Here is a 14,597-nt window from a genome sequence, read left to right on the forward strand (position 1 = left end):
AGGACGCAACATTATCGTCATGAGGTAGCGGCAACACTGATTAGCGCTGACTGAACATGATCAGCTCCACTGACTCTGTGCCAAAGCCTTGGTGCTTCCAACCTTATGGAACAAATTCTGGGGGTCATACGTAGGATATAATGCAGTAAAGTACATTGGTTTGACATTGACATGTACTAAAAATGCTGAAAATGTCTTTTTCAGAAACATCAGAGTCTGTGTGTGTCATCTTAAAGTGACAATTGCCCCATGGATATAGAGCCTTTATTCTGACACTCTACTGCAGGACTGAATTATTGGTGGAAATCAACTGAAGGGCTGGTATTTTCCAAACTGTGTCCATGTCAAGGGGGTTGTCTAAACGCTTCAGATCCATCCCGCTTGCTTCTGTACATACAGTAACTGGTACGACACACACATTTTTATGCTGTATTTATGGCTTTCTTATAGCAACCAATGAAAATGCTGAATCTCATCCAGACTACGTTCGTGCAGTTTTAAATAAAATGTGAGTGGACATGTGAATAATTTATGTGAGTAAAAATAAAAGGTACATGCTACTTTTGTTATGCACAAAAGAACAGGCCCATGCACAGTGTAAAAGGGTAGTGGTGATGCAGGGTCTATTCTATAATTACATAAAAAAACCATACATACATGTATACAGTATTGCACAAATTCTGCACAACTTGATGTATGTTTTAAGAATGTACATTTTAATTATGATTTGTTTATTGAACTGAATAACATCTGCCAGTATCTGTCTGTGGAAATATGAAATATGGTATTGTCTCATAAAATCTCTTCATCCCTTAATTTTGCCATTGTCTTTTTTCCCCTCTGTAGGTTTATAGCACAAGCCAATGATGGACATTTTAGAGTGTTACAGTGAGAGTTATTCTAAGTAAAATATCCTTTGAGTAACCTTAAAATGCTTCAGGTGAATTGTTGTGATTTAATATCTGATTAATCACAATTTACAGTATATCTCAGACATTGCCAAGCAGCTTTTAGATAAACCTCTGCATTCTGGCATTTGCAATCGTACTGTGTGTATCATTGCCCAAAGGGGTCCTACAACTATAGCCATGCCATGAAAAAATTAAATTAGTGAAGTACTCCTGCAGTCCTCTGCAGCTCTCCTAAAGGAGATCTGATGAGTTTCTTTCTAGTTTAAGAAAGTAAGAAATAAGAGACCAAATCTTCAACAGTTAGAGAATTTTGACCCATTAAGAACAATTTCCTTTTCTAAGACAAATAATAAATATTGTTATGTCTGGTCAAAGCAGTGAATTGTTTCCAAAGCAAATTCCATGTGAGTGTGTGTCACGCAGTTGAGAAATGTTCAGGATATGAGGATAAACTGTAGATTACATTCTGCGTCCCTATCTAATCTCTCAGTAATGAGTCAAAATATCTTTTTCTTTATTACAGAATAAAATCCAAAATCTCCATCCAAGAAAGCTTATTGTAGGTTTGTCATTTATTAAATGAATTCCTCTGTTTTTGTTTTAGGGCAGTCTAAGCTGACTGGAGAATGGCCCCTCTGCCGTGGCATTAAGTGTAAATGACATTCTTGACTGAGCTCATTCAGACAAAGCCGATGAATTTGAACTTCGACCCTTGCTGCTGCCTCCCTGCCCTTCATGACAAAAGTCGCGGGCTCATCCACAGTGTGGCTGCTCTGCAGATGAGCCTGCGGGCGCTGGGGGGCTCTCAGGCTGTTGCAGGAGGAGCAGAGTTCACAGAGACCAGCCTACAGCTGGCAGCCCTCAGTCCGAGGATACTTTTTCCTGAAGGAGAAGGTTCTGCCATATACGAGACAGTGGGATGACACAGGAAAAATGGTGGATTGTGGATGCTGCCTGAGGAAAGAGCGGCAAGCTTGACATTTGTTGCAGTTCTGAGGAGCTGCCTGGTCAAGCCTTTTTGTGTTTTTGCCTTTTGCCACTTAGTCTGCATTTGTACACAACTTGAGCACATAAAGTGTATTTTTCATTTCTCTGCACTGACCAGCTCTTTTCCTCTTTGTATATGCTTTTGCCGAGCTGCTTGGAAAGCTGGTTCTTCCACTGTCTCCGTGTGGATTCTTGGACAATGAAATCCAGCTCAGCTCATACCCTAATGACTTGGAGCAACACCCCGACATGTCTTTGGTCTGATGTTTATAAAAAGACACATTAAATATGATTTTCCACTGCTGAAAAAAATGGCTTTTAGTTCCAAGAAGCACAAATGTTACAGGAAGCGCGCACTGTTCCAAAACAAGATAGCCGCCATAATCAGGCTCGAAAAATTATTCACAGTATTTTCTAAACTGTCTGGAGGGATCTTTAATTATGTGGTTACTGAATATGATCATCAATATTTCTCCAAGGTGTAAGATTACATTCATGAGAGCTGTTTTGTGAGCTCATTTATTTTAGATTAGTCCCCATCCCCATAGATCTTTATGGCTCATTTTCCCTTACCTGAAGTCATCTATTGATGCGTACGTGAATGCATATTGATGCATTTGCACATGCATACACAGTAGTGAAGGGAATAGTGCAACTCAGCACCCAGGGCAAATAGTTTAGTAGACAGAAGTAGTCTTGTGCTCAAAGTACAATGAAAACCTAAAAATCACGACAGAAATAATGGCCGTTAATGTCATGTAAATACAGTATGAGAAAATATCAAGTTTAAATGTAACTTCACTGATTTCCTTAATGACCACTATAGGTGCATGTGTTGTTGCTCATTCGGTTGTTTGTACAGGCATGGCAACGGGTGAATTAAAGGGAGAGCACAGGGCACAGATATATACGCTAGGCCACTATGGGCACGCATCGTGTACTTGGGAGAACAGTGTGGACAGTGTGGGAACCTCCCAGTCGCCTTATTTGATCCTTCCACGCTCCTCGATCCTCGATCCTCGATCCTCGCTTGGCCCGGAGATCGTCTCGGTCCTCCGTCTTGAAGGCCGTCCCAAAGCTTCTGATCTCTGCTCCGAGGAGCCGTGGGTCCAACAGACCATCCTTCACGGAAGGCTTTTATCAGGGAGACACGGCCCTCTTGGAATTGACGCAAGTGAACAAAAGGTGGATGCAGATGGGGGAACCGAGGTGACCCACGGATGTCTGCCCCCTCCGGTGTTTATGGGACCGAGGCCGTCACGTGACCAGTAGTTCCGCATTGGGACGGGCGCACTGCCTACATACGCAGGAAGCCTTGGCGTTTACCCAGCTAGCGAGCTAGCTTCGTGAAAATGGCCGGCTGGGGAAGGGTCGCTGCTGTGTTGAGGAACGTTTTGCGGAGCCCTCGGGCTCCGAAAAGTTTAGCGCTTCGCCGTGCTGTCGGTCCCGGCATTGTGGGCTCGGTAATAGGGACCGGGCTTTTCTGTTATTACCAGTATCAAACAAACAACAGGACCCTGCCCTTCGCCGTTCACGCTGAGGAACAGAAGGTGAGTGCGTACACACACACACACACACACACACACACACACACACACACACACACGCACACACAGACAGACGTGTTCCCTGTACGTTACATATGTCCGACAGCTTTAACAGAAAGCGGTGTGTTGCTCAATGTCAGTAACAGCGACAGAAAGGGCGTGGATACCCAAACATACTCAGAGTTGGTATCAACAACAACGCCCCCCAACTGTCACTCGCCAACACAACATGTAGAGAGGACCGCTGTTGGTCCCCCACCAAACGGGACAGTTGTTTACGTGTGTGTGTGTGTGTGTGTGTGTGTGTGTGTGTGTGTGTGTGTGTGTGTGTGTGTGTGTGTGTGTGTGTGTGTGTGTGTCCTGTGCCGATCCAGGAAGCTGCAGCTCCTCAGATGTCCGCCAGAAAGATCCGTTTCATCAAGTTCGCCTCTATGGTCTACGAACAGGAACCCTACATGACCCCGAGAGACTTCCTGTACTCCGCTATGCTGGAGAATGTGGACCGTAAGCTGCACTGACGTCCAGTCAGACTTTACACTCGCCATGTCCTGACAGTATGCGGTCAGAACGTAGCCCCAGAACTGCTAATGACACACGCGTCCTAGATAAGTGGTCTGAGAGCAAGAAAGAAAAGGCAGAAAAGAGTTGGGCCATAATAAGGTTATTTGTACTTTTATCAGAATAGACGGGGATAGTGACAAAGATGGAGAAAAGTCCAGGTTAGCAGTAAAGACACTGCTAAATATGTTAGCAGCTCAAGGCAGAGAGAAACAGAGAGAGAGGCTAGAGCTTGTATGGAGGTACAGAATGCCATTGTAATATCTCTGTAAAAGCACCAAGGCTCAAAACTGTAGTAAGTCACGGTGATGGAAAATGAGGTTGCCTGCAGTATCCTAAAAGTTGTACGTTCTTAAAGAGACGAGTAGTAATATAAACATGTTGCATTGCAAAGAATATTGGCTCAGTTTAACATCATTAGACTGGCAAATTGTGATCAAATCTGAGTTCATGAAACATCAGTCACAAATGGAACTCAAATGGGTACAACAATGCTTTTTACTGTATTGGTTGTAACTGTAAAGATTATTTTGTAGATCTGTGATTAGAATATTTTTTACAAACGGATTTTTGTACATTCGGGCAGCCATTATGTCAGCAGATACCTTGAGAGAACAGTAACTACAGCTAGCTCCCACTGCCAGCTTACTGCTATATAAGGGAATGATCTAAATCACCGGGGATCTAGTAAGATTTGTAAACAGTGTAGGCCTACCAAGCTTACAAATGCATAGTCATAGCGATGTCTTGTCCTTGGGTCCGTGTCACAAGCTGTCTTTTATTTGTTGATGGTATCAGCTGATCAGAGGGAGAGCATCAGGTTCGTGGCTTGTGCATGAAACATTTTCATTTAATGCAGCTGTGTTGAACCCTGCAACCCTGCAGATATTCAGATATACCGTATAAGACCAAGATGCAAGAAATGCATTCACATGCAGTGCTGGCCTTATGCTGTTATTCATTTCAGTTTGTTTTTGCGTTTCTAACAAAAGCCTGTCTGTTTCCTCTCATGTAGGAAAGCTGCAGAAGAGAATTCTAACAACACAGGTATGTTTCCGTCTGCCTTTCACAATGTGAAAGTAAGTCAGTTTCAAACTGCACATGTAGAGCACAGTCATTAGTTTGGGCTAACAGTGCTGTCATCTGTTTCCTATTGGTGTCTTTGCAGGATGTTAATGAGATGTTGGTTGCTGCCTCTAAGGCTCAGGCTGGTAATGATCTGTTCAGAACCTTAGGAGACAATGGTAAGTTATTAATCTGTCATTAGGGTAGAGTTAATACACAGGAGCTTCAGACCCAATAGCCTGTATCCAGATCTGTTAACACAGCATGTCTCGATTCAGTGACTGGCTACAGGTCACACTGGACATCAGAATCTGTCTCAAGTGCATTTTGGGGTGGATTCTGTTTCCCATTCAAGTTTAATTTGATCTGTGTGACCTTAACAGGGAAACTGTAGACCGACCGGCCACAGCACTAAAGGCAGTTGCCGGCTTTAATGTTGTGGCTGATTGGTGTACATCTGTATGTTTGAGCCTTATTTCTTTTCAATGTCAGTCAATACATTTTGTTGTTTATTTCCAAAATATCATTCAGCATACATTTCTTTGTGTCTTGCAGGTTTGATATCCTACACAGAGTACCTGTTCCTGCTTACTATCCTTACCAGTAAGTCGCTTGTAGATTCCCAAACCTTGCATGAGCTGCTGGGCCTTATAAGGTCTTCCCCGACTCTTCATAATAATCTGCTGAATGGATTTGCATGTGATCTTTTGTGGTCACATTTTCTTCTGTAAGAATACTGCTTTTTCCACAGTTCTGTTCAAGCGTTACAAAGTTGCACATTTTGAGCAGCTGTTGATGTTGTTTTTTCTCAAGCGTCAACCCACTGGCCAAGTTTATTGATTCATTTGAAGTTTTCCGTGTTCAGATAGAGTCCAGATAACTGACAATTCAATGCTGTTGCAGAGCCACGCACTGGATTTCATATAGCTTTCAAAATGCTCGATGTTGACGGCAATGAGCATGTGGACAAAAAGGAATTTCTCAAGGTAAGACCTCTCGACATATCAGGTTTATTTAGCAGAAACAATAGAATATTGATCAACACAGATTGTGTTATATTTAAGATCCATAATCGTGGGAGGATGTATAATACAGAGAGAACTGTGATTCTGCTTGTTCACATGTCTGTGTGCACTTAAATTTCAAAATATTGCCACTTCTAATGCTGCCTCAAGTACTGATGCTACCAAAGCTGTAAGTATGGAGAAATGGAACCGTGTGCAGGTGAGGGAGAGCTGCGCTGCTAGCTGCGCAAGTCTGTTTTTTCATCTGTTTTGTGTTTGCAGCCTGAGTAGCTCCTCAGTTTAGTCCACGAGGTTACTCACAATTTTTGTCTCTTACAACATTGGAAGAGATTTTTCCTCTCTGATGACGAGAAGACCTCAGTGTGCTTAGTCCAGATCAGGCCTAGACTAGTAGACTGCATGTTGGCACGTTATTCACCTTGTGTCGTATTTTCATGTTGTGACTTGGTGCACAGGCGTAAAGCATTCAATAAAAGATTAAAAGTGCATGGATTCTCATCTGCTCCACTTTCTGTTGTGTGTGACTTAGACGAAGGTTCTATCTCTGGTTTGATCAGTGAAATACTTTTTTTGTTCATTTTTTACGATAGTTCAGAGAAGAGGGATGTATGTCATTGTCATTCAAAAAAATCAAGTGCAGAAAATCATTCTTATTTTATTGTCTGTGGTTAAATGTAAACGGTAATTTGATTTTTTTCTTTTTTTTTTTGGTACTGAAGCTCAAGAAAATCATTGGGAAAAGTAAAAGGAGAGTTCCTATGGACAGCACAGAGGTGGGTATTCACATTCTCTTTAAAGGACAGCGTGTCATGATTTTGTCACTTTGCAGCATCACTAAAACATTGTAATGTCTGGCCATTCGGTTTTAATGGTAACAATACATGCCACGTGATGTTTACAGAAACCAGTAGAGGAAGGCGAAGTTGCGAACACGACACTACAGGCCTACTTCTTTGGGAAGAAAGGAGAAAACAAGTTGCAGTATCAAGAGTTCCGCAGGTAAGAACATGGTCTCTGCAGTCCCACACTCAGCTTCTGCTTTCAGTGATCATCCTACATTTTGGATATATGGCATATATTTTTCACATTTCCAGAATCTTGTCTTATCACCATCCACCATGTTACTCAGTTACATATAAACACGACATTATGTTCTGACAGAAAAAGTGCAAAACACTACATCAAGTGCTCAGTCCTATTCAGTCAGCTTCTTAGTTACCATACAGTGACTGAATCAATCTAACATGTCTTTGCACACATTTGTTAATTTTAACAACATTAAGCTGCTTTACAACATAGCTGCTAATTACCTCCCCACCACATGTGGCAGATGTGGGGGGAAAAAAAGGAAAGAGAAATGCGATTTCTTCCCTTGTTTTCTAGTCATAATGTTGCAGTGTATCGAGTCTGTTACAGTGTGTGTCCTTCAGGTTCATGGAGGATCTGCAGGCTGAAGTCCAGGAGATGGAGTTCCTGCAGTTCTCCAAAGGTATGGAAACCATGCGAAGAGAAGACTTTGCAGAGTGGCTGTTACACTACACCAACGAAGAAGACAATGAAGTCTACTGGGAAAACATGAGGAAGAAGATCCCAGCTGGCCAGGTAGAAAGACTCCCCTTCTCCTCTGCTGCTGTCAGATAAGACAGAAATGCTTTGAAGATGAGTTGTTGTCAGATAAAAGTGAACTATTTTGTCTATTTTGTCTTGTAGAGTATCACATTTGATGAGTTCAAGGTCTTCTGCCTGTTCACCAACAATCTGGAAGATTTTGCCTTTTCCATGAAAATGGTCACTGAAGCCAACCGTCCTGTTGGAATGGGTAACACTTCTCCTCTGGTTTGCCTAGTTTCCTCTCTACACTATATACTGTACAGTGGATGACATTCTCCCTTCTTATTCCAGCCCAGTTTAAACGCGCTGTGAGGATCGCCACAGGCCATGATCTGTCTGAGAATGTGCTGGATACTGTATTTAAACTCTTTGATATGGATGGAGACAACTGTCTGAGCCATAAGGAATTCATTGGGGTGATGAAAGACAGAGTACTACGAGGTCTGAGGGTGAGTTCATCCATCTGGACCTTTTTCAGATTGTTTTTTTTTCCCCCAGTTGCTAATATGTCTACAAAAAATGTGCATCTTAAGTTATTTCATTAAATCTGACTGCTGTTGAGATTAGAGAACATAAAACTGTGGACACACTTCTAGATGGACCCGTTATTCATTCGACGGTCTTTTGTGCCCTAGTTTAAGTCACCTTTGAATTTCACAGTGAATTCCAGTGCTGTTAGGTGTGATTAAAACTGCCCTGCCCTCAGGTGCAGCCTCAGAACGGCTTCTCCGGCTTCTGGAAGTGTGTGAAGCAAGAGACTCTGAAGGGAGCTCAGGAGGCCCTGGGAGACACCGGGTGCCCCATTTGAACCACCGTGATATTTCAGGAGACGTCTGATAGATCATCACTCGCACCACTGCTCAGCTTGGTATCTTATAAGTAAACAAAAAAAAAGTGGTGTGAACAAGATTATATCTGTAATCACATGTAAAGAAACTAAGGGTTTACACCACTGTCTTATCTATAAATGATGTGTTTACAGTGCAACAAATCTGTTGTCGATGTCAGCTTCCTTAGCTAACTGTGGGTCTGGCTGGGGTGTTTACAATGTTCTTAATCAAGTCATTCATGTTTTATTCGGAGTAGTTGATGAATTTCAAATTAATTTTGCACTTTACACACGTTGGCACTCACGAGCAGTGCGTTTACAAAACTTGTTAACTGTGGTTCAAGGCATAGATGCTAGTTCTGTTCACATTGACACATTTACAATTTCAAGGGCTTTTTTAATACCTGGTGTGTGTTTTTTTTTTTTGTTTTTGTTTTTTTTCCAAAAAAATTTTAACAATTAAAGTTTTATTTAAAAAATGCCACCGTTTTCAATAGTGTGCTGCACATTTGAGGTTCAAGAGATTCAAACCAGTAGCAAAAGAAACCAGCTACAAATAACTATTTTTGTAATTTATTGTAGAATTGACCTGTTAAGATCACATGAGTATGTGGATTAACCATTGAAGATTGTGGTGCTAATTATCTTACCATACATACAATTCAAAAAGTAAATAGACAAAACAAGCTTACTTCTGTGATAGGTGAACAAATTAGTGACTGATGCCAAGGTTATCAGTGAATACAGCATACACAGCTACAATACAATAAAATTACATTGCGCATGAAGCCATCTTTGGTCTTCTTATCACTATAAACAAATACATATAAATTTGTATTGTATCAAAAATAGAAATTACATAGCCATATTGAAAGTAAATTCACATTTTTGACATACAATATAGGGAGAATATCTAAGAGACATATTGTGGGATTACATTTTTTTAATCCTTGGCTTTAAGGACCCAATGGTTTTGCCACATTTTGAACATTCATTTGTTTTTCAAAGAATTGCATGATTCTGTTAAACCATATATCAATATCGCTGTCACCCATCTGTATAGGACAGTATGCAACATATATAACAAAAACACAAATGAAAGACAAAATAGATTGTCATTCTTAAAACAAGCATGTGCTTTCAATCCTGGGCTTTGAAACGAGACCTGATGAGAGGCCTCTGCTGCACTGGACAGAGGAGAGAGGGAGAAATGTGGTCGGGACTCAACATTCAGTCATGAAGTAGCAGATCAGACTACACAGGTGAGCTGAGCCCTGACAGACGGACATGTCCCTCTTCTCATGAGTGAGTCTTGTTGTGTAGTTAACTGTGTGTGTGTCTGTGTGTGTGTGTAGCTGTCCTCCTGGGGTTCAGAGTTATTCTGTTCTCAGAGGCACAAATGATGAACTGCAGCCAAAGGATCTCTGCTTGGGATAACAGGGAAGTGCTTTCAAAGTGTTTGCTCCACTGTGGAAAAAGAAGAAAAGTATGTGTAAGGATCTGGGAACATTTTAAACAAACAGTGTGGTAATAATGGCTAGCTTTCTTTTCCAACAAAGCAGTGATATTATTAGTTAGGATACATTGTGTTGCATTTGGTTTTAGCTGTCTGAAGAGCATTTCCTTTAGTCCTTATGCATATCATGCTTTTGTGAAAATATCAGAATGAGCTCTAACATTTGACTAAATAGGATTTTTTTTTTTTTTAGGAGTAGAAAATGTGGTCTTAAATTAAAGAAGTGCCTCCAACATCCACAACAGTACATGGGAGCAGCAGCTAACAATTATACCGATTACTCGAATGTTATATTCTTCAATCTAATGAAGTCGTTAGTTTGGTATGTAAAATGTCAGAGATTGCCCATGTTAACATATTTAAATATCTTGTTTCGTCCAAGCAACAGTTCATGGTGTGAGGCTTTTATACGAGATGAACACGGCGTGAGCTTCAAGTGAGTGTAAATGACACCTCAACAGTTTGTATTTTTTATTATCCTTTGCCTTTTCATTTTTTTTTATAATTCTTGAAACAGTTGTTAATGTCAGATTTTTAATTTTCCTGCCTCAAACTGAGCTCTAAATCAGCATCCACCAAACTACTGAGGTTTCATGATGCCATGACAGACTAAACACTTACTATTACTACTTTATAAGAGAGAGTTGATCGTGTCAACAAACCCGGGCTTGTATTTCAATCAGGGCTGCATGATTATTTTCATTATTGATTAATCTGACAGTTACTTTCTCAATTCATCATTTAATTGTTTGTTCTATGAGATGTCAGAAAATTGTGAAAATGCTTTTTACAATTTCCTGAAGAAGAGGGTGACGTCCTCAGAAAAGTTGTTTTTGTCAGGCCAAAAGCCTGAAACACAAAGATTTCATGTTAACTATCACATCAGACCAAGAAAGCTGTAAATCCTCCCATTTAAGAAGCCGCAACTAGGTAATGTCTGGTATTTTGCTTGTAAAAAATTGCTTAAATTAATAATCGATTATCAGAACAGTTGTCCAGCTCTGATCCCAATCACGGAAAACAAGCACAATATATGGCAGATTTCCACACTGCAGTTTTCTGTTAAACAAAATTTTATGGGGCATTAGTGCAGTCTTCCACTTAGTTTGTGCCTTAAAATGCACTGTAAACAAAGGATGGGGTGGGGAATGTATTTCCAGTGTCAGCCAGCTGATGAGCTACAGTCAGCAGATTCTGGTTTTCTTTATGGCACACAAAGGATAAAAAGATGTTGAAGTATTTAGTTACACTGCTAATTCTATAATTTTGGACAACAGCCATTGTGACATTGAGCTTCCCTTATCCAACAGTGCAGTGTCACCAAAAGGCACATTTAGCCTGCAGGAGTCTGTGTAGCTCTGTGTATTTTGTATAATAATAAACGTTGTGATAATTAATTGTAGTCGTTATCTAGTTATTATTTTTAAATAATCTCTCTACACTATGTCAGTGACAACATACATGGCTATTCTGATAGTAGCTACCATCACCTCTTCACTCCTGCCAATAATTTTAACTTTCTTCACCTTTGTATAGTTTGGGAGATGACATCACTTGGATTGTTTACGCTGATTTTTTTTTTTTTTTTTACATTGGGAGCGTGAGGATGAAATATATCACCTACAAACAATAGACCTGCTTTACAAATCAGCCATATTCTGTTCTACTACCATGAAATTTCAAGCCAAGCAGAGTCACAGCTGAAAAAGGAAAACAACAACATATCCACTGTTAGTAACACAGATTACAATTCTCATTTGCAACTCTAAGTTTTGGAAACCTTTCTGATCAGGGACTTTTGATCATTTATTTCTTTGCTTTATTGTTTCAGGATTTTTTGTTTTGTCTTTTTTTTTTTTTAAGGTTGGTTTTTATTCAAACTAAATGTTTATGCTGATTACAAAATGGTAACATCCTAACCAACCCTCGCAGGATAGATGCATCCCTTGTATTCACTAGTAAAGGAAAGACGCGGGTCAATAATTCCAACACAATGCAGGTTCTCTCACTGTCTTACCATTCGCCACAACAGAATGGAGATGTCAAGGGTCGCTCTCCTTCTTTACCGTCACATCTCCGTCTCCGGCCAGGATGGTTGAGATCTCTCCCTGCATGAAGGCCCAAGGCACAGTGGATCCAGCCAGGGGACACCGCTCTCCACTGGGGCAGTACACCTCCCCCCCTTGACCTTGGCTGCGGATGAATCCTCGGGTACAGGGGAAGCAGAACTTGTGGTGTGGGACAGAGGGACACTGGACAAAATGGGTGTCCTCCAAGCGCTCTCTGCACAGGGTGCAGCAGAGCAGGGTGCCCTGAGCGCTGCCTGAGGACTCCCCAGCACTGGTGTTGCTGCTCGTCCCCACCGCACTTAAACCCTGCCCCATGGATGCCTGGGAGACTGAGGTGGAGGCAGTGGAGGGGCTACTGCTGGTGGGACGCCCGGCGGAAGAGGAGTGGGCTGTGGACATGCTGGGGCTTTCTCTGGCCATCTGGCTGGAGCTCAGACTGTCTGCAACTCCCATTAGTGCTGAGATGGGTGAGGGCTGGCTGTGTAAACGGGGTGGGCCCTCTTGAGGGGCGGCCATGCCAGGAAGAGGTTCCATGCCTGAGTAAGCACTTCGAGGCCAGGGGTCCCTTGCTGGGTGATCAGGCCTCCCTTCGCTCTCCCCATTCTCAGAGCCTGGAGAAGCCTTGCGGCGCCTAGTTGTGCTCTTCCCTGGTACAGGGCGTCCAGCAGCTGCCATGGGCAACACTGCATCTGGCTGCGGCAGGACCTCTGGGATTGGGGGCTCTTTAAACATACGAACACCGTCATTCAACAGCTCAGACAGCCCACGCCAGTCTCCTGTGCCTTGCCGCTTCTCATACTCCACATATCGGAGCCCAGAGTTCACTGCTTTACCTGCGTCTTTGGCTGAGTCACGGAACATCTGCCTGACCAGGTCTGGGACTCCAGAGAAGATCATTCCAGACCCGGCAGGATACTCCACAAACACCTTGAGCTCAAACTCTGGGGTTGTGCTGGCATCGAAGGCCAGCACACGACCCATCAGATTATGGTCTTTCCTGAAGCGCACATTAAAGGGGACGCAGCTGCTGAGAGCTACAAGGACATCCCGGACTGCTTTGGGACGGTTTGGCCAGCCTTCAACCCTGCTACGAGAAATCTCATTCAGTTCGCTCATCACTTCATTGTTCCTCCACACCGCAGGATCTATGCCCACCAGAGTAGAGGTGCTAGCTCCCACACCCAGGGACACAGCCTGTCTTCTGCCAGCATCACCCATTATGGGGCCAGCTGAGACCGCAATAGGAGTGGCCCCAGCCCTGGAGCTTGATAATGGAGCTAAAAGCCCATGAGGGGCTGCTACTAACCCCTGAGCTATCAAGGCATGGGATATGGTGCCATGAAGACTAGGAACTGCCCCTGCTATAGCCCGACGAGTATTTGGGCTCTGTCGGCTGCCCTCTGACAAGGCCACCTCCTCAGCTCTGTGCAGGCCATTGGGGAGGCGAGAAGACACCCCATACTCACCCCTCCCCCTGTCTATACGCTCTCCATGCTGCCGCCCTGCCTCAATGGGCCCAGCCGAGCTGGGCTTGCTCTGCTGTGGACCGGGGGACCTGCCGTCTAAAACTCCGTGCGTGCTCTTCAGTTGCCTGGCAGTTTCAATGAGGAGCTCGATTCGGTCTGCCCCATCGTAGTTGACACATCCCCGGCACACAGCTTCGCTGAACTCCCACAGCATGGCCCAGGGCATCTTGGGCAGATCGCAGAGGTAGCACCATTGCCGTCTAGAGGAAGACTGCGAGGCGGAGGACATGTTGTTTACAGGCCCTCGACCAAACTTTCTTCGGAGGCCTACACGTTACGCTCTACGTTTTCAACAATTCTTCAGTTCTCAGACACGACCCTCCGCATGCCGCGGATTTTACGATGGAAACTAAACGAAAACTAAGCTCGAAACGCGACTGTTGACGACAGCATTTAAAAGTTAGCGACGTCTTCTTTCTCGATTTCTTCGTGTCGGTTTGTGTGGAAGGAAGTAAAATGTTATAAGACACCGGAAACACCTACGCGACTGGGGCTCCTGGCAAAATGGGAGTTGTAGTTTTTGTCTTCCTCCACTGTTTTCTTTCTATTATTGTCTCTCTGATATTGTGAATATCACAGTACTTATAGAACAACCGGGGAATAGAGGCACACAGAACAAGGAAAACGAGACAGGTTGTGTGACCACTGCTTAAACGAGAACTCTAACATCTTGTTTTCCTGGAATTTATGAGAACGTAATTATCGAAGTCGCTGGAATCCGCACATTTTCAAACATATTACATGTAGCGTAGTTCGAATGAGACACACATATGTATACTTGACGTGAACTGTTCGTTGGGCGAGTAGGGGGGGTGTTCTAATGCAAAATACCTGGATATTGCTTCAGAAAATGGTGATTCTAAACAAGCTACCGTCTACGTACCCTGATTAACACTAATACAGCCGATGCCGCGCTAAGGGTTAAACGAAGAACATGTGATATTTACAATATA

The 14,597-nt window shown here is 42.9% G+C and overlaps 2 protein-coding genes across 3 annotated transcripts; one reads left to right on the forward strand and one right to left on the reverse strand.

Annotated features, from left to right (window-relative positions):
- Window positions 1–2,949: 2,949 nt before the first annotated feature.
- micu2 (mitochondrial calcium uptake 2) lies at window positions 2,950–8,966 on the forward strand. The gene is made up of 12 exons (XM_040149902.1): window positions 2,950–3,448; window positions 3,820–3,949; window positions 5,019–5,050; window positions 5,172–5,247; window positions 5,624–5,671; window positions 5,972–6,054; window positions 6,813–6,866; window positions 6,995–7,092; window positions 7,524–7,695; window positions 7,804–7,912; window positions 7,996–8,153; window positions 8,411–8,966. The coding sequence occupies exons 1-12, from the start codon at window positions 3,251–3,253 to the stop codon at window positions 8,510–8,512; spliced, it is 1,260 nt and encodes a 419-aa protein (XP_040005836.1). The 5' UTR covers window positions 2,950–3,250; the 3' UTR covers window positions 8,513–8,966.
- A 124-nt stretch (window positions 8,967–9,090) lies between these two features.
- On the reverse strand, window positions 9,091–14,463 carry LOC120802273 (interferon regulatory factor 2-binding protein 1-like). 2 transcript variants are annotated; one of them, XM_040149900.1, is made up of 2 exons: window positions 12,067–14,459; window positions 9,091–10,000 (listed from the first exon to the last, which is right to left on the reverse strand). In XM_040149900.1, exon 1 carries the CDS (start codon window positions 13,871–13,873, stop codon window positions 12,092–12,094), a length of 1,782 nt encoding a protein of 593 aa, XP_040005834.1. In that variant the 5' UTR covers window positions 13,874–14,459; the 3' UTR covers window positions 9,091–10,000; window positions 12,067–12,091. The 2 variants fall into 2 exon arrangements, with proteins under 2 accessions (XP_040005834.1, XP_040005835.1); XM_040149901.1 differs by lacking the exon at window positions 9,091–10,000 and adding an exon at window positions 10,227–10,898 and having other exon boundaries at window positions 12,067–14,463.
- Window positions 14,464–14,597: the final 134 nt, after the last annotated feature.

The sequence above is a fragment of the Xiphias gladius genome, chromosome 17 (assembly GCF_016859285.1).
Source record: "Xiphias gladius isolate SHS-SW01 ecotype Sanya breed wild chromosome 17, ASM1685928v1, whole genome shotgun sequence".
Classification (NCBI taxonomy): Eukaryota; Metazoa; Chordata; class Actinopteri; order Istiophoriformes; family Xiphiidae; genus Xiphias; species Xiphias gladius.